The sequence below is a fragment of the Mustela putorius genome, unplaced genomic scaffold (genome assembly GCF_011764305.1).
Source record: "Mustela putorius furo isolate JIRA1106 unplaced genomic scaffold, ASM1176430v1.1 tig00000198_pilon_pilon_pilon, whole genome shotgun sequence".
Taxonomy (NCBI): domain Eukaryota; kingdom Metazoa; phylum Chordata; class Mammalia; order Carnivora; family Mustelidae; genus Mustela; species Mustela putorius.
The window spans coordinates 8,041,597-8,061,763 of NW_025421311.1; the positions used below are offsets into that span (position 1 = coordinate 8,041,597).

Genomic DNA, 20,167 nt, shown 5'->3' on the forward strand with positions numbered 1-20,167 from the left:
TGGGGATGATTTTTCTCCCCTTTTTTAATACAGAAGACAGAATATGCTTAAGGTTTTCATGTTAACCTAGGGTCAAGATCAGTTAGGCTTCCTAATCCCATTTTGTCATATAATCCCAGAGCCCCCTTGTCCACCATTGTCTCCCAGAAATATACATGGTAGTGGCCCTTGGGGATGCCCCATGGTGGGAGCGTGTTTTCTCCAGAAAATTGCTCATGTTCATAAGCACTGAAGCCATGACTTTGGTTATCTTCCCAGTGCCTGAGTCACATCTATTCATAAACACACAGATATCAATACCCCTTGATGCCCAGGATGCTTCTGACTTATCTTGTCCATATTTCATAATTATCATCACCAAAATCAATAGCAGCCATCTGTGTGTAAGGACGGTTGATCCCGGCAGTAAATGACTATAGGGCTGAGGGTCTGAGTTGTTGTATCTGTTTGAAGCTCATGTCCTCCTTTTCTTGCAGGGTGTCAGCCTCCAGCAACGGCCTCTCACCCCCCTTTCCTAAGTTGCTGATTTTCATCCATCCAGGACTAAGAAATTAGGTAATGTATTCTAAAAGAACAAAGCCAATCCTGACAGGGTAGAGTCTTTCCTCTGAGGGAAGTGTGCAAGCCTGGGTGTGTGTGTGTCTATTTCTCACTGCATGTTATCATTTTGTCTCTGATATTGAAGTGAGAGAAGAGATAGAAAATACCTTTAAAGTACTTGTTCTATTCAGAGTAAGACATAACCAATGTTAGAGCCACGATTTGGGAAAATTACAAGGCCTGAGGAATGGCTGGTAATTAAAAGGCTATAATGTTACTAAGAAAATCTGAAGTATATACTTTTAAAGAGAACAAAACAGAACCATTATTTGGAACTCCTCACATTGTATTTGCGTTATATCTATAAAACATTAAGAAAAGGAAATTCCTTCCTAAGTGTGACACCAGTAACATAATTCCTTCCTAAGTGTGGCACCAGTAACACCATAACATTTATAATTTTTTATACTTGATGATACATTTCAAGTATTTACATGTTAGAAATACTTGCAGTGTTTGAGCATACATGATTTGACCCATGCTAACCCAAGTGCATGAAATAACTATTTAAATGCTATACGAGTTCTAATGTATTTATGTGTTGGACACATGTGTTCAATAGGCCCATTTAGTGGGATTTCACTGAAACTCAACTTTATTTTTATCTCCCCAAGGCCCTTTGAAACTATTCAGTGAATGAAGTTTTGCCCCTGCACTAGATAAAAACTCAGCAGGTCACCTGAGTTTTGTATTCATTCTAAGGTAACAGACACTGCCATAGTCACTTTAACAAAATACAGTCAAATTTCAAAAGTAAGAGTCCAGGTCAGGACATTAACCAATACTCAATCTCCACTCAAGCTTACACGTGTACCTTATACTCATCTAGTCCCTCCTAAGGACAGGTACTGTGATTCCACCTAAAAAATGAAAAGCTACAATAATCAAAACAGCATGGTGCTAGTGAAGGAACAAGAACATAAAGATCAGAACAGAATGGCAAGTCCAGAAATAGACCCAAACAAATGTAGTCAACTGATCTCTGAAATACAAGCAGCAGTTCAATAGAAAGAGAATAGTCTTTTCAACAAATGGCACTGGGACCATTAGATGTACATGCAGGCGCGCGCACGCACAAACACACACACATGTACACACACCCACTCACACATGCACAAGGCTTGCACAGACCTTTTATCTTTTACTCAGACCTAGACACAGACCTCCCGTCTTTTACAAAAATTGACTCAAGAATAGACCTAAACGTAAAATGGCAAAATACAGAATTTCTGGAAGAAAACAGTAGAAAATCTAGATGACCCTGAGTTTGGCAATGAATTTTTAAATACTGAATCCAAAGCAAAAATCCATGAAAGAAGAACTGGATGATAAGTTAGAACTTACTAAACCTAAAAACTTTTGCTCTGTGAAAGACACTCTTAAGAGAATGAAAAGAGAAGCCAAAGATTGTGGAAAACAAATCTCTGCAAACACTATCAGATAAAAACTTTGTGTTCAAAATAGAAAAAAAAAAATTCTTAAAACTCAGCAATAAGAAAACAAACAATCCAAGTAAAAAATGGGCAAAATATCTGAGCAGACACCTTACCAAAGAAGACATATGGATAAAAAATAAGCATAGGAGTTCAACTTTCTTTGTCATGAGGAAATTGCAAATTAAAATAATGAGATTTAACCAAACATCTATTAAAATGGCTAAAATCCAAAAAACTGACAATACCAATTGCTGACAAGGATGCAGAACAATAACAACACTTATTCATTGTTGGTGATAATGCAAAATTGTAGAGCCACATGGGAAGACAGTTTGGCAGTTTCTTAGAAAGCTAAATATAGTTTTTTTTCATACACTTTACATATTTACCCAACTGATAGGAGAAATGTACGTCTACACAAAGATCTGCACACAAATGTTTATAGCACTTTTTTTTAAGATTTTATTTATTTTTTTGACAGACAAAGATCACAAATAGGCAGAAAAGCAGGCAGAGAGAGAGGGAGGAAGCAGGCTCCCTGCTGAGCAGAGAGCCCGATGTGGGGCTCGATCCCAGGACCCTGGGATCATGACCTGAGCCGAAGGCAGAGGCTTAACCCACTGAGCCACCCAGGTGCCCCGTTTATAGCACTTTCATTTATAATTGTAAAAATCGAAAGTAACCAAGATGTCCTTCCATAGGTAAATGGATAACTAAACTTTGTAACATCTATACAATGGAATACTATTCAATGATAAGAAAAAATGAGCTATCAAGACACAAAAAGACATGGGAGAATCTTAAATGCATATAACTAAGTGAAAGAAGCCAGTGTGAAAAGGTTATATTCTGCCTGACTCCAGTTACATATTTTTTTCTCATATCTCATTCTGGTAAACAGCATTTTGTATCTTAATGCCTTCGTAGAAACTTCAATGTTAATGTCCTGCTATCAATGTATGTAAGAACTTTATTCATAGGCCAAGAAATATTTATCCATAAGATAATTCTAAACATAAACCTCCTAACTTTATATGTTTACATGAGCCAGATTACAGTTGACCCTTGAACAACCCAGGTTTGATCTGTATCCACCACGTATCCACTTACACGCAGATTTTTTATGGTACGGTATTATAAATCTATTTTCCTTATGATTTTCTTAACATTTTCTTTACTGTAGCTTCACTTATTGTAAAAATGTCATATATAATACATGTAACAAAATAGGTGTTAATTGACTGTTTATGTTATTGGTAAGGCTTCTGGTCCACAGTAGGTGATTAGTGGTTAAATTTGGGAGGAGTCAAATTTATACCAAATTCTCTGCTGGGCAGGGGTCGATGCCTCTAACCCCATGTTGTTCAAGGGTCAACTGTAAAAGCTCCTCAAGGGCTGTAATCACATCTTCTACTACTTTGTAGCATACATACATACACAAACACATTCTTGCATGAAGAAATGTCCTTTTTATCCCCAAATCGACTCAATAAATCCTGGTACCTGACTTGTTGATGATATTTCTGTGTATACTTAATTCTGCAAAAGCAATCAAGCCTGAGTCTGTCATTGGGACACATAATTTGAAGCCAGAGCTTGAATTTCTGAGTTGCCAGCTAAATCACGGGTTGATTACTTGAAAAGCTGGCATTGGCTAATACAACTTTCATTAACAGAAAGACCCAGATCAGACAGTCAACGCTGAAGATCAACAGGATGACCAATGCCACAGTCAGAGTCAAGTGAACGTGCAAAGAACTATCATAAGACCCAGGTAAGATATTATCTATAAAATATAATCTGTAACATTACCATTTTTAGTTGAGAGTTTAGCCCCTCTAGAATTAGCAGACATGGAACTTAAAACTCAGGTGAAATGCATTATTTTTACTCACAAGCTAGCAAACCAGCTCAGCTCATCTTGAAGTATCCATAAGATAATTCTAAACATAAACCTGTTTATGTTTAGTGGAACTTCAGTCTTGGTTTCCTTGGGTCAAAGGGAGCTCCAACAGGTTCTAAACAGTTCCTCTTCCGTGGGGGATGAAGTTTTCCCTTTATAACCCCTTCTCTCACAAGGTGTCCCAAATTCTTCACCTTCTGTTCACAAGGCTTGCAGGATGCAGGACTGTGGGACCACCGGCTGTGCATAAGCAGTGGGCGGATTCATGGATGACAAGGACCAACCATTGGCTCCCTCCAGAATGCTCCCCAAACCTGGGTGTCTTCCCCTCCCCCTTTCAAACACGTCTAACTCTCTAATCTGCCTAGTCCCTCCACCTCCTCTTCCCTTTCCTCTGCCTCCAGGCTTACTTTGCCTTTTGGGGGTGGAAACTCTAGCTAAATATAAGTTTGCAGGGGAGTCTCCTCTTCCTGAAATAGGCCAGCAGCTCTTTTAATCTTTGTTTCTGCTTCTGTGTGGGAGGGGGAGGGGAAGACAGCCCCCCTGGGCACCAGTGAGAGAGCAGAGGGAAAAAGATATACTGAATTTATATCAGAAAACACAGATTTAACACTGTGAGATCTAGCTCTGCCATAAATGCTTTCCGACTAGTGTCCTTTCCTTTTCCCAAAGTCCGCTGTCCCTAGTCACCTCCAGTGCTGTGTCCTTAAACAGCAAAATGGGTTGAAAACAAACCGTGACAGTGTGAAAATATTTCACCAAGGCAGACAGCAGAGCCTAACAGCCAGAGCAAAGGTCTCGGCCTAACAGGGGTATTTAGTAAGTTAGGCTAAGTTGAGGTTATGGTCAGGGGCAATGAGAAGGGGAATCTTAGTCTAGCAAAACTCGAGTCAAAACTGATGGCCAGGGGCGCCTGGGTGGCTCAGTGGTTAAGCCGCTGCCTTCAGCTCAGGTCATGATCTCGGTGTCCTGGGATCGAGCCCCGCATCGGGCTCTCTGCTCAGCAGGGAGCCTGCTTCCTCCTCTCTCTGCCTGCCTCTCTGCCTACTTGTGATCTCTGTCTGTCAAATAAATAAATAAAATCTTTAAAAAAAAAAAAAAAAAAAAAACTGATGGCCAATGACCAGGCAAGGAAAGCCTCATAGGCTGAGAGAAGGCGTGCTGAGTGTCCAGGCAAAAGTGATGATCAACACAAGGTAGGTGCCTTTTTCCTGACTTGGTCGCGAGGGTTAAGGGATGGTTACTCAAGTTTTGTAGCAATCATTAGTCCTAAGAGAACGAATTGAAACTCTAGATCCTGAGTATTTGGACTGAACCAATCCAAATGGATGTAGATTCTAGAATAACTCCAGAGATGTTCTGATAATGTAAGCCTGCTCTGAGGAATGTTTAATTGACATGAGTTTCAGAAGCTTGGTGGGTGCTGAGCCTACTCTAACAAGAGAAGTTCAGGCCAATAATCCCTTTTTTTTTTTTTTTAATTGCAGTACCGTTGACACACAATCAATAATCCTTAATCCTAACCCTCAACTCTTACCTTAAAGTGTGTAGAAATCTATTAAGACCTGGAGACTGTCTTCCCCTCCCCAACCAAGTGGCCTTTTATAATTTGCTTTTGATTAAGATATTGATGCTAGGAAAACTTTGTGTCTTATAACAGAAACTTTTGTCGTTTACTGCTAATAAAGGAATCTCTAAATATTTGTCTTAGAGATGCCTCTATCTCTTTTAGGACAAACCATTTCTAAAGGGCTTGTAATTAGTATATTACTCTGTCTCCTCAACTCTAACCTCAAACTGATTTGCATATCACATCTCCGCCCATCAGCATGGTTTTAACCTGAGACCCAAGGTGAGGGCCTGGGAAACACTAAGCCGCCTTCTCGGGCCCTCCAGGGCATGGCCTCTCCAGTATGCTGGCAGGAGGGAGGCAGAGAAAGGGGTCTGTCATTGAACTGGTCTCCGTGCTTCCTCTCCTCAAAGGCTGTTCCTTTTCTTGGGGTGACACCCACTAGCTGTAGACACCCCCCATGTGGTTGGTCTTCAAACCCCTGCTCTTCAAAAAGCCCATGTGGGAGCTCTGGCTGCTCTGACTAGGGAGACCCGACCCTACCTCCACCTCTTCCCCCCGCCTCTTTCTCCCTCATCCCCACCCCTGCCACCCACAGCTTGCACATGCAGAGGACGAGCAGACCCTGTCACAATGCCATGCACCCCTCTCAGAGGCAGCTCTTTTAAGTGACGCAAGCACGCTTGCCTTCCAGGGTGTTCTCCAGGCCCACAGGAGGCACGTGTGTCCTCACCACGGCCATACGTCTCAACACCCGCATCTCCCAATCCGCTGTTCCAGTGAGATCAGATGGGACCAGCCAGTGCATATCAGCAAGTCACCCGCTTGGAGACCAGGATGCCCACCTCCCCTTCTCCAGCTCCTACAGGTAATTTCCTGGGCACCTCCGTGTCACTGGGCTTGAGGAGGGGAGTGGCATACAAGTCCTCCTTCCCTTGCCCAGAGAACAGAGAGGAAATCACTTCTCAACACAAATACTGCCCAGCTATGGCTTCTGTTCTCTCTTTCTTCACTTCTTAGTGTTCTTGTATAGATGTGGGTACAGGAGGTGGGGGGTGCAGGGCAAGTGGCTGTTGGTGGAGGGACTATTCATTGCTTCCTAGTAAGCCTAGAGGAGATGGCTTCCAGGGGCTTCCAGGAGTTGGTGGCTCTCTCCACAATGGCGGATAGTTCTCACCTATTGTTGTCAGCTATGGGCCCTAGTTCCCATGCGGGGTATCAGCAAAAAGATCGCTCACAGACTTCAGCAGCCTTCAACAGAAAAATGCACAGGCTTTAAAACAAAAAACAAACAAACAAAACACACACAATATTTTCAGCACAGAATCCAAGGCACAAATCTGTCTGTCAAGGATGAGAGGGACAGTGCATCTTTTTCGTGTAAGCGCAGAAATCCTCTCTTACCTGAACAGTCATTGTCTTGCGAGCCAGTCAGGAAGGAAGGACTGTGTGCCCAGCTGAAGAAGCCGAACAGCTGCTATGCGATGGAACAGACCCCCAGGGCTTCAGGACCCTCCCGTGCCTCCTCTGATACCTGAGGGAGGTCATGCTCAGAATTCCTGAGCCCATGGAGAATTCAATCTTTCCTCAAACTCCAGTCCCCACTTAAACCCAAATTCGGTGGATAAGCCACTAATTGGATGACAAATCCGAAGGACATAAAACACAGACAATTCAGATAAGTCTGAGGTAAGGAGAATCATTATCAATAGAGAACAGGATATTCCCTCTGTGATTTTCAGAGTAGACCCCTGAGGCGATGTGGGTCTTATCTTACAGTCCGACAGAGAGAAGAAAGGGCTGGTGTGTCAGAGGCCGGTCCTCTCCCTTTGCAGCTCCACATCCCCACGGTCACCCAAAGCGCGAATGACACTGATGATGGCTTTGCTTTCCCTGCTGTTCACTAGGAGCAGAGGGCGGCTAGAAGACACACACTCCAGGAATGGTGTCCCAACAGCTAGAAAACACATTAGCCGGTATGTGGCCGAAAGAGCCATTGAATAAATGTTTTTAAAGAAACTGACTTCAAAAATTTTATATCAACCAGAGGGCCCAAAAATGTGAAGGAAAATACCAACCTAGATACACAACAGTCACAGAGAGAAGTGCCCAGGGCTGGCTGACAGGGGCAGGAGGACCATCCTTGAGCTGGAGCCGTGGCCCATGGTCTGGGCGCTCTGCCTCCAAGGGCACAGACAACCAGAAGCTCAAGAGCAAACGAGCAGGCTCACTGTCTTCCACCAGCCCGGCGCTCAGAGGTAGGGCTCGCCCAGCCCTGGGAGTGGGAGGCTCACCAAAGTCCCCTCTTGGAGAAAAGACTAGAAAAGATCTCTCACCAGAGCCAGCAAGTTGGCAGATCGAAGCTACCAAAAACTGATGTTTGCTTGGTTTGATCTAGTACCTAACCAGACAGTGTTAATAAAGAAAAGCTACAGTACCGCAGTGTCACAGTCCTGCAGCAGGTCGCTCTCTTTATCCCCATTTTATAGATGAGCAGACTGAGGCAGGGAGAAGTTACGTGACTTGCCTGTGTTTCCATTGTTTATAAGTGGAGTCAGGTCTAAATCTGATCCAATAAATGTAGAGCCCGTGCTCTTAACCACTTGGTTTTGCTGTCTCTCCTGAACAAGGGAAGAGTTCCCACCCTGGGGACCACCCAAAGAAAGAGGGCTCCTCCTGAATATGATATTTCCTACTCCCATTAGCCCCAAAGGGCAGGTGGAATGAGTGGAGGGGTAAAGACGGAGAAGTTGGGAAATGGTCTCCTTCTTCCAGGCAGTCGTGGAAGGAATATATGGGTTGACTTCCAGGGTTTTCAGGAAGAAAAGAATAGCATTCCTTCCATCTCCCCGCAGTTGCCCACCCCTCCACCCCCCAAAATCCTTGCTCATAAACCCAGCTAGAGCCAGCCCTTCGGTGAGTGACTGATAGGGTTGAAGCACCACCTAGTGGCGTAAACTGAAAATACCCACAAAGGATGTCCCTTGAGAACCAGAGGCAAGGAGGGAAACTGTGATCTGTCCCAGGAAGGAAAAGGGAACTAGAAAGCAAAAACTACCACCGCTCAAAGACTTTCTGCCTTCCCTGTAGCCCATAGCCACACATCATTAAAAGGCAATGTTTTGCCAACCTGTGCAAGGGTTTACCCAGCATATTGGGAAAAAAGAAAGAGCTAGAATCCAGGAGACCTAAACCCCAGACCTTGGCCATTTACTGTCCAACAAATGGGAAAACCGAGTCTTCTAAGATCTCTCCCCAAGACCGTGGCCCCCTGCATATCTGTGGGTCGCATTCAGCATCTGGGGGAGACTCAGTAGAGAGGTTAGTGACAACGAAGGAGCTGGGAAAGAAAGGGAACATGGGAAAGAGAAGGTTCTTTCTTCTCAAAGAAGAGCTTCTGCCGAGTTTATGCAGAAAGCTCCAAGTCACAGATGGGAGGAAACCTTCAAGTGACAGACGGGAAAGCAGAGGACACTACTGCAGGAGGGACCCTCCTTCCTTGTCATTCCAGGACTTGTTAGTGGGTATCCATCCCTTGTCCCTTACTTCGCACATGTTAAGGAGCCTTCCAAGGGGAACAGACCAAGTGGGAGCACGTTGCCCACATGCCCCTGCAGGAGAGGGTTTGGCAGGTCAGCTCAATGCCCCCAGCAGAGCTCTAGTGTAGATCAGGCTCGTGGAAAGAAGGGACAACTAGGAGGTCCGGTCTGAGGGAACGGGATATAGGGACATCTTCTAGAGTGCTGAGCAGTGTTCATGCCAATTTGGTGCCTGGTACAGCGGAGGCTGATAACTGGTGAAATCAATGGGAAAGGTAGGGCCCTGGCCCAGGAAACCAGCCTGCTGACTGGGCTCCCTCCACCCTGCCTCTAGAAACTTAGGGGATGGAGAAATTCGAAGCAAAGGATCAGACAGGAGAGGTCTGCACAGACCACAGGAAGCAGCCGAATGCAGTGTCTGTCAATGCCAGGTTCAGCCATGGTCCGTCTACACAGATTAGTCCCAAGGCCATTTAGGTTAGCATTGAGCTTGGTATAATAGACTCTTTGACTCATAGGACCTAAGGTTCTGGTACATTTTCTCAGGATGAGCCTCCAAATGATCATTTTAGTCCCTGGGCTTTATTATATATACCTACTCTCAGGTACCCCAGGACAAGCCCAAGACTCACACCTAAGCAGAGGATAATATTTCCCTTATTTGAGCCTTGAAAGTTCTTGCCCTTTGGCACAGCTGAACTGGCATCATCCAACTCTTCACCTTCCTGTTAATCTCTCTGCTGGAGTTCCTGAAGCTCCAGGCTCCCCGACTCCATTCTCTCTCATCTATTTTGGTTCACCTTTATTTTCATCTTTCAGTGTTGTTTCTATCACTTGGGTGAAGCGTGGCTTCTTCACCTGCTGTTCTAAGCTGAGCTCAGGGTTAGTCTCACCAGTGGTCCTGTGGCCTTACTGGTCAGGGATGTCCCCTCAGGAGCCTCTCCCATCTCCATCTAACCCCTCCCACAGCTGCCAGACCACCATCTCTCCCTATTGCAAAGGCTGAGACAACCAAAGAGCTCCCTAAACTCATTCCAACCTGAGAAGTCACCCCAAGGCCATCATCTGTTTGTCCTGCAGAGCTGGTTTGCATGCCCTGAGATCAGCGAATGGATGAGACTTGCTCTGTAGGGGTGGATGGCATCACCTACTTGTATATGTTCCCCCCTGGATTTGTGTGAAAGACTAAAGTGCTGTAGAAAAGATCTTGAATTCCACTGGCTTAAAAATCAAGTTCGCTTCTCTTTCTTGTTACAGTTCAGAAAAGTGGCAAGCCGTTTGCTGCACACAGTCATTTGAGGACTCTTCTAATTTATTTCTTCCCCATGTTTTTGAGAATTCTTACAGATTCAATTAAGTATTTGAGCACTTGCTATTTAAAAGGTGCTGGGTTACATTCTGCAGGAGACACAGTGTGAGCCTCAGAACTCATGATCTAATGAGATGACGAAGCTAGTCAATGAAAAAGTGTGTTCAGAAAAGAGAAACTGTAGAATCTGTAGAATCTGTAGAATTTGTAGAATCTGTAGGAATGAAAGGAGGGAGGAATCACGTTCCAATCAGAGCAACAGGAAATCCTTCACTGAGGAAGCCTACAAGCTTGAGATTAGAAGGACATACAAAATCTCAGGAGATAAAGAAAAAGAGAACAAAATGTCACCAGGGGAAGAACAGGGGGAGACAAAGCTCAAACGTAATGAAACATGGAAAAACCAGGAAGGAGTGAGCATGAGAGTTTAAGGTCCAAACCTAACAAGATTCCAAGGGGGAGGGCAGAGCCCCTGCAGAAGACCAGATGAGGAACCTGTCCTACATTGGTGGGCTATTAGGTATCTTTTGGGATTTGAGGCTGGGATGAATGAGCGTAACTCTGAGGTTGGTTGAAATCGATGGAGTGAAGGGGTAAGCTATGGGTGGAGAAATACCCAGAAAGCCAACACAACAGGCAGGGAGGAAAAAATGGGCTAAAACAGGCTAAAAGTACAGAGAAGAAGCCTGAAGAGAACCCACAAAGGAGGCGGGACTGACAAGACCTGGCAACTGGTTGAACGCACAGGGCACAGTGTCAATGACACACAAAATCGTGGAGGGTCTTATAGTCACCAGTGCTTAGCTTCAGTGAAATAAGATACTTTGTCCAGATAGATGCAAAGACCTTCTCAACACTGCAGGCTATCTATCAGGAACTCCCATGACCCCACCCTTGGATTTACTAATTTGCTAGAAAGGTTCACAGAACCCAGTACGTGCCATTCCTGATTTATTGTAAGGATGCAACTGTGGAACGGTCAGATGGAACAGGTGCATGAGCCAAGGAGTGGGGAGGGTTTGTGCCTGCTCTGCGGTCCCCTCCTCCGGGCACCTCTATGTGTTCACCGGCCCTTCAGCTTCCCGGACCACGTAAGTTAGGGATTTCCATGGAGACATCATTATGAGGGCAAGACGGGTTATTAACTCAGTCTCCAGTCCCTCTCCCCTGCCCAGAGGATGGAGTGTGGAGCTGAAAATTCCAAGCTTCTCATCATGTCTTGGTCTTCCCAGTGACCAGTCCCCATCCTGAGAATATGCAGGAGGCTACCAGGTATCACCTCGAGTAGAGCAAAAGATGTTCCTGTCATCTAGCAAATTCCAAGGGATTTAGGAGCTCTAGGCCAGGAACTGCAGTCAAAGACCAATATTAGAAAAAAGCAAAATGCTCCTAGCACCCCTGTCAGTCAGGAAATAACAAAGGTTTGAGGAACTCTGTGTTAGAACCCAGGGCAGAGACCAAATACATATTTCGCGTTATGTCACAGTACCATTTTTTTTTTCCTCCATTTAAGAAGCATGTGTTGCTAGCACATTTCTCCTCTGTCTCCCAGTAGAAGCCTCCCTGGCCCCTGTAATAAAGGGGCCCCTGGGCTCCTATGCATTATGTCAATGGAGCTCGAACACTGAATCACCTGCTCCCTTCAACCATCCCTCAAAGAAAGGCCAGAGAAATAGGGAAGTCCTGGAATAAAGGGAACAGGGGGTGCCTTGGTCCCCACTCTGGCCTGCCTGCTCCGGGGTCCCTCACACCTGCCACATACACCCACCAGAGCTACCTTATAGCAAATTTATCAGCAAAGTCCCTGCCAAGTTGTCAGGAGCTACCCAACCACACAGCAGGTGCCCAGCCCTGGAGTGAATAAAAAAGCTGATACAGAAACAATGTGGTTGGAATATCTGAGGGGTGTTCCCGATACAAGATAAAGGAGACAAATACTAATCGTGCCTGTGCTATGTGGATTTGTGTTTATTCTACCAAAACATACCCTTGTTTCACCCTCCTTAGCGGGCCACCCCCAGACCATCATCAGACCTCGCTTGGACCCAACAACCTGCTTCTGTCCGTGCCATGTTTCTGAAGCCACCAGCAACTGAAGCAAACACAGAAAAAGCTTATCGCCAACCCACACCCTTCCAGCAACAACCATCCACTCCCATCTGCAAAGACTTGTTTCCTCGGAATAAGAAAACAACCTTTCTGGGAACTTTCTAAAAAGTGTGTTTAATTCTATGTAAACAGTTCTGGAGTTGTATGCAAATACAGCAAGCATCCAAAATAAAGGGTATTTTAAAGCAGAAGCAAGTATCTGTTGCAAAAGAAAGCATTCTAGCTTTTCCAATGACATCTAATATCTGAAATGCCACTGCAGGATTCTGGACATTTCTACATGAACTTTACTCTAGAAAATCATTATGTTGTTGAGTTATGAGTATGGGACCCCCTACAGGGAGATGTTTACAAACTCCAGCGGTGTGTTCAGCTCATGGAAAAAGAGAAGTGTACTCGTAGTGACATTTCTTTACCGTGCAAAATAAGGGGATCCCCTCTGATATACTTTATGTTTTTTGTCTTGCTGCTTGTCCCCAGAAACTATTGTTTCTGATGGATTTTACAACCAGGTTCTGCATGGCCAAGACCTACCATAGCGGCAATCTACCCTTGCAACCAGTCACCGTCTACACAGCTGAGTGCCGTGGGGATATGGAGAAGAAGAGAAAGACGGCCTGGTCGGGGATGAAGGAGGAATATGCAAACCACTAACTGGCATGGAAAGCAGCATGAAATCAGTGCCATTAGAGAGATTCAAGCGAGAAGCACCATGACATGAGCCGTTAAATCCATCTTGGCAAAGGTAGCCTTGGTGTTGAATCTTGAAAAATTTGTAGAATTTCAATCACACAAAGTGAGGGAAGGGTGCTTGGATTTGAGAGAATATACCATGAGCAAAGGTAGACAAATGGAAATGCCGATGACTTATTTGAACACCGACCATTATAGTGAGAGCAGGGGTCCCCAACCTTCAGTATTTATGAAGAATCGCATGGGGGCAGGGAGCTCGCTTAACATGAAGGATGGCCCGGCCTGATCGTCAGATATTCCAACTCAGCAAATCTAGGAGAGACTAGATTTTCTAAGCGTTGCAGGTGATTTTGAGGCAGGTGGCCCAAGATCTTCATGGAGCACTGGGGTAGAGACTGTGAGGAATGCAGACGTGATAGATACAACAAAATGTAGGCCGGACCCGGCTCCTAGGAAGCCTCAAATGCTGTGCTGAGAAGGTTGGGCTCTATCAGCAATGCGTGTTGTAGCCGTGTTTGAAAATGGTTCCATCCTACTCGAAAGGTTTAAAATCTTCCAGTGCAATGTTGACAAGAATCAGCATGCTTGGGGAATTCATTGCAGAAATAGTAGAGTTCACTTAAGAGTGTTTACTTTATTTTACTATGTTACTATGGAGCTATTCAGTTAGAGGAGTAAGAAAGAATGAGTTGGGGTGACCCCTGCCTGGAAAAGAACGCAAATTGCGGGGCTGAAGGATCATGTGGCAATGGCTCTTCCTCGTCTCGTTCACTTAAAGGAGTAAAGGAAACAGGTGCTAGACACTGGGGAATTGAGACAGATTTTGTCCTTTTGGTTTTGTTTTAGAAATAGAGACCCCGAGAGGCGTAATCTGTCCATAAGAGAAGCACAGATACAAAGTTCAGATCTCTGTATTAGAACACTCTAGAAACTCATTTATACTACAGGTTCTCTTCTAAAGGATGTGGTCTCAAACCATGTGGTCTCGGAACTCCTTTACTCTCTTACAAATAATTGAAGACCCTGCTTTTTTAAAGTATGACTTATATCCATATCCATATATATCTATATATATATATATGAATAGTAAATATATATATATATTTATATATCTTATATTGGAAATTTAAGCATTAAGAAAAGATATTTACTATTCATTTAAAGTAACAATAATGAACCATTATATGTTGATGTAAAAAAAACCATTTTAATTAAAAATAACTATGCTTCCCAAACAAACAAATTTATTGAGAAGAGTGGCATTATCTTATGATTTGGCAAATCCCTCCTGAAAGTCTGGCTTCACAGAAAACAGCTAGACTCTCACATATGTTCTTCCATTCATATATACCAAGTCACCTCGCCCCTAGAAAACTCTTCCGTACATTCATGAGAGAATGAGAGAGTAAAAGGCAAAAAAGTTATTAGTTTCTGAAATTGGTTTACACTTCACAGACCTCCTGAGTGCCCTGGACCACTGGGGACCTCCAGATCCTAGTGATCCGAAATGGGGTAAGAGCCTGTGAGGCAGAGCCAGGGCGGAGAGCCACAGGCAATAGCGATTTCAAGCCCTGAAATTGCAAGTCCCAGACCAACCCAGACTGAACTAACTGTTCAGGACTGGGAGACAGAACCAAAGTTAGGTTAAGCAGCAATTCTAGGTCCTTGAAGATGAATAAGGGAAGTGTCAGAAAGTACCTAAAGTTTGCTTGTTTGGGGTTTTGGGGTTTTGTCTTTGGTTTTGCTTTGGTTTTGTTTTGTTTTGTTTTGTTTTTTGTTTTTTTTTTTACTCTAAAGGAGTTCATGACACTGAATATTCCTCAAAAAGACTGTTTTTTAAAAAGATTAATAAGGGGTTTTTTATTTTATTTTTAGAGGGGGAGGAGCAGAGTGAGAGGGAAAGGGAGAATCTTTTTTTTTATTTGAAATCAATTTAATTAACATATCATGGATTCTTAGTTTCTGAGGTAGAACCTGGCGATTCATCGGTCGCATGTAACACCCAGAGCTCATTCCATCAAGTGGCCTCCTTAACGCCCATCACCCAGTGACCCCATTTCCCCACCTACCTCGCCTCCGTCGATCTTCAGTTTCTTTCTTACAGTTAAGACTTTCTTATCGTTTGTCTCCCTTTCTGATTTCATCTTATGAGAGGGAGAATCTCATGCTGGGCAGGGAGCCTTACGTGGGGCTCAATCCCATGACCCTGAGATCATGACCTGAGCCAAACCAAGAGTCAGATGCTCAGCTGACTAAGCCACCCAGGTGTCCCAGTATCTCAGAAACTTCTGAATTAGAATTGGCTGGGGCCGGGCATAGGTATTTTTACCACATCCACTGCTAATTCTGAGGTACTTCCAGGTTTAGGAGCCTCTGGTTTAGATCAGAGGTTTATGTTTTATAGATAACAAGAAGGTTATCCAACTGTATTACAATGTATTCATTTTGTATTCATTTTGATTTTTTTCTTCCTAGAATTCTTTCTATATCTGAAAGATACTTAGCTTTTAAAAATTATATACCCACAATCTGCGAATTACAGGCATAGAACCTATATTTCCTACCAGGATGTAAAAGCTTTCTCATATGCACTATTTTTTTTTAAACCTAGCTCTAAATTAAAGAAATAGAAAATGCCACTGCTATTCACAAAACAAATAATGGATTCCTTGTTTCCATAATAAACTTTTAAGAGAGTCTGTTCCTAATGGAAACTCATTGTTACTAAATAAAAACCTTCTTGGAGAGGAAAAAAGTACCTTATATATAATCTACATCGGGGATGCAAATTGTAGAGAAACAGACACCAGAGGATTTGCATGTAATCAAATCTAAAGCAAGTCATTGCAGAAGCATCACAACCATGTACAGAAGCCTTTCCCATCAGGATCAGGCTTACCTGACCAGAGACCAGGATCCCTTATCACGGAGAACACGACATTCACATACGACATCGCCGCTAAGAAGGAAATTCACCAGAACCATCCAGAATGGAAAGTGGTGAGTCAATGTCAATTATTACAATGTTTAAAAAAATTTCATAGTCCTTGTGTTTATTTTTGACATCACAAAGTCATAACGTGAAGCAAAGAACAAGAACAAATACCCCTAAAATCTGGCTAGAACATGCAGAACTATAAAAACACAGAGCAGAGACTGACAATTTAGGACTCTTGGTAACATTTTCATAATTCTAGTCGCTTTGAATTACTAATTGTTGGGTTCAATTCTACAGAATGTTGTTTTTATAAAACAGAAACTTGGGTATTGCAGCATTCCTTTCCATGATGGTGAAATGTGTGAAATGGAACTTCTGGAAAGCTCTCAATTATAAGGGAAGTGCAGGAGAAGAATATATATAAATGTAGAACCTGAAATACCTTTTATTCATGCATCTTGTTTTAGGTTCTTAGTTTAAGAATGAAGGATTTCCCACGTGCCTGGGATAAGGAAGAGCTTCGGCTGTCATTTCACAAAATTCATAGAATTTCATGTCTATAGATCTTTTCCAATTTGTTCACTTTGAGGATACAGGTTTTAGCATGAACATAGAGTAAAACCCACCCCTTCAGGAACAAATTTGAGATAAAGAAAATGAGAATTTTCAGTGTGAATAAATAATGACCGAATATTTCAAAAATGCCTTGTAAAGGAACTTGAAAGAAAAATTAATATTTTTTAAAATGCCCCAGCTCTTCAAAGTCTGATCTCGAAAAATAAGACGACAGAGCCATCACATAAGAGCCCTGCGGCCTGGAGTGGGTAAATGACAGAAGTGCTAAGTTTTGGATCCAGGTGTGAGACTTCAGGTGGGGGGAGGGTAGCCCTGGTGGGGGTGGGGGGTGCGTTGTGGGTGCCTGCAGCGAGCCAACGAAACCCCCACAGAATCCTAACACACTTAACTAACTTGACCTCACTTTAAAAAGTTTAATCTTTCCAGTGGAAACTTTCATAAATAGTATATATTATTTTCTGCTTAGTAATTAATATTTGCACATTTTATTATTAATCGTGGAACTTGCCTTTCCTGGTATTCTCCTGGAGGTCTCCCATACTGAAACTAGTAGGACATCTACCCCACAGGTCAGAAGTGGAACCACAAACACCAAGCCTCTAGCAGGTGCAGATCGAGCACTTTGTATTCCTATGGGGGCACCTGCCTCCCTTCTCATCCCCAGCAAGGCAGGCTGAGCTGGTCAGCGGGGCAGAGAGGGGTCCTTGGGCGAGAGGGGGGGTAAGCCAACACACCATATTGACACCTGACCATCTGGGACCTCATTCTTGGCCCTTCCCTGACAGGCCAAGACATGGAACAAACATGAACACTGTCCATCAATAACCCGTCATTCAGGATTTTATTCTAATCCGTCTTGAGTGGGAATGTGTGAATCCATACCATGAGGGACTACAATTCAGAGAGACATCACCTATTATCTTACTTTTTCCATTGTCAAATGATGCAACTCAAAACATGAATTGCTCTTTCCTAAAGTTGTGGGAGAGTTTTCGGTTCTATTCTCTTTTTGTTTCAAGCTCTCTCCTTTCCCTTACCGTAGATAGTAAGCACCCTCTTAGGAAATGCAAGGAAGTGTATTTGAATTTAATAACTAGAAACAGTTGATGAATCGCCCACATTTTAAATATTTCAGGGGCGCTTGGGTGGCTCAGTGGTTAAAAGCCTCTGCCTCTGCCTTCGGCTCAGGTCATGATCTCAGGGTACTGGGATCAAGCCCCGCACTGGGCTCTCTGCTCATTGGGGAGCCTGCTTCCTCCTCTCTCTCTCTGCCTGCCTCTCTGCCTACTTGTGATCTCTGTCTGTCAAATAAATAAATAAAATATTTTAAAGAATATTCTATTTCAGAAGATATGGGTTTGCTGTGATGGAGAAAATATTTAATTTTCAAAAGCAATAGAGCAACAGCACTCTTAAGCATACTATGGGCTAAATTCTTTATCAAAATAAACAGTGGAAAGGAGAGGATGTGAATGAGACAGTTCTCTGAGTGTACATAGTCACAATACGGCAGTACAAAATTTTTTCCCAAATTCTAAAGGATAAGTTAATTCTTCTTAATAAATTTGCTTGTGCTTTCTCTCTGGAAACACAGGTCTTTGTTTTCTCAACAACTGATCAGAATGCAAGTTTGTATCTAGAGTATTTGAATAAAAACTCTTAAGCAGCTCCTGGTTTATGCAGGTGTGGGTTCTTCAAATCGACACAATGCACAGGCGGAAAGAAATGTTTGGGGAAAGGAATACTAGTAGAATTTTTAACTCCTCTCTATAAAGGGAGAACAGGACAGGTTAAAGAACTTTCAGATTTCTCAAGGCATAAAGAATACTCTGGGTGATAGTTTAAAGAAATTGTTCCAGGCTCCATTGCTTAATTAAAACGTGCTTGGGATTCATTTTTCGTGCTGTGTCAAATGTAAGGACTTGCTTTTTTTGTAGCTTTGTAGCTCTGCTTCAGAGCAGGACACCGACGTCCCTGTGTCCCCATCTCCTTACCGCCCACACCCTCGTGAAGCCCTAGAGAAAGGATTTCATCCATCCCTCTTATGAAAATGCTATGCCCCACATTCTGAGTATCTCCACCTTTCCAAACCCTATAGTCTTTCTGTGCCTTCATTTTCCTGTAAGTCATTTTATTTACTCCACAAGTATTTATTAAGCATGTACAAGGGGCTGGATTCTTGACAACATCAATAATTCCATTCTCTATGCTGTCTTTCTGCACTTCCGTGATGCTAATGCTCTGATACATTACATACCTCCATTTCTTTTTTTTTTAAGATTTTATTTATTTATTTGACAGATGGAGATTACAAATAGGCAGAGAGAAAGGGGCAGGGGGAAGCAGACTCCCTGCTGAGCACAGAGCCCGATGCGGGGCTTGATCCCAAGACCCCGAGACCATGACATCAGTCAGAGGCAGAGGCTTAACCCACTGAGCCACCCAGGTGCCCCCATACCTCCATTTCCAACCTCTTGTCCCTGCTCCCACCTTCCCAGTCCACCTTCCCCTGGGCATCAGAACTGTAGCGGCTTCCAAGGCTCCCTGCTTGGATGTCTAACTTTCTATTGCCACAAAGTCTTCCTTAGAGAACTTTATTTTTATAATTCTATTTACAGTAGTTTAAAAGGAGTTTCTTAGAAGTGCTGGTCAGAGCCCCTATCTTTTTTTTTTTTTTTAAGATTTTTTATTTATTTTGACAGACAGAAATCACAGGCAGGCAGAGAGGCAGAGAGAGAGGAAAGGAAGCAGGCTCCCTGCTGAGCAGAGAGCACGATGCGGGGCTCGATCCCCGGACCCCGGGATCATGACCTGAGCCGAAGGCAGCGGCTTTAACCCACTGAGCCACCCAGGTGCCCCCAGGGCTCCTATCTTGTCTGTAGGGTATTTGAGTCTGATAACGCCCCCCACAATCTCAACACGTTCGAAACCGAACTCCTATTTCCACATGAAAACTGACTCTCTTCCCTGTCTTGACTTTTTTTCTTAATCCTGGAGGTCATTTTTATTGTGTGTATGGGTGCATGTATGTATGTGTACGTGTATGTGTGTTTTCTTTTGAAAGTTCTCTTAAATCTGTGCTTTCCTGGTCATTTCCACTGTTTCTGGTTAGCCTCTGTTTTACTTTTCCCGTCCTCCCCTTCTTCATCCCCATCCCTTCCTAGGACTTCAGCCCCAGATTAATCTTCTGAAACAGTATTTTAAGCCTTCCCCAAAAGGACAAAGACACAGTACTCTCCTCTTCAAAATGTTTAGTTAAAAAATCATAACTTTCACCCTCTGGTGTTTAATCTTCAGCATGTGCATTAATCTCAACCCCCCACACACAAAAGGATGCTTTCAACAAATAATTACGAGAGCCTACTATACACCAGGTCCCATTCTAGGCATTGGCACTTGAGATGTCTCAGTGAGTGAAAACAAGCAAATATTCCCACCCTCATAGAGCTTACATTCTAGCAAGGAGCAGACAGACAGCAAGCAATGAAACTTAA

The 20,167-nt window shown here is 43.4% G+C and overlaps 1 protein-coding gene across 3 annotated transcripts in view; it reads left to right on the plus strand.

Annotated features, from left to right (window-relative positions):
- The first annotated feature begins 466 nt into the window (after positions 1 to 466).
- CUNH11orf53 (chromosome unknown C11orf53 homolog) overlaps positions 467 to 20,167 on the plus strand; it is a 49,008-nt gene continuing 29,307 nt past the window's right edge. Inside the window, exons 1-5 of one of the 3 annotated variants that reach the window (XM_045077546.1) lie at positions 467 to 555; positions 3,713 to 3,810; positions 6,204 to 6,377; positions 12,365 to 13,211; positions 16,047 to 16,159. In XM_045077546.1, coding sequence (XP_044933481.1) covers positions 16,150 to 16,159 — 10 coding nt within the window. In that variant the 5' untranslated portion in view covers positions 467 to 555; positions 3,713 to 3,810; positions 6,204 to 6,377; positions 12,365 to 13,211; positions 16,047 to 16,149. Of the gene's footprint in view, positions 556 to 3,712; positions 3,811 to 6,203; positions 6,378 to 12,364; positions 13,212 to 15,625; positions 16,160 to 20,167 lie in introns of those variants that run through there. The other 2 variants (XM_013054812.2, XM_013054813.2) reach the window with 2 other exon arrangements.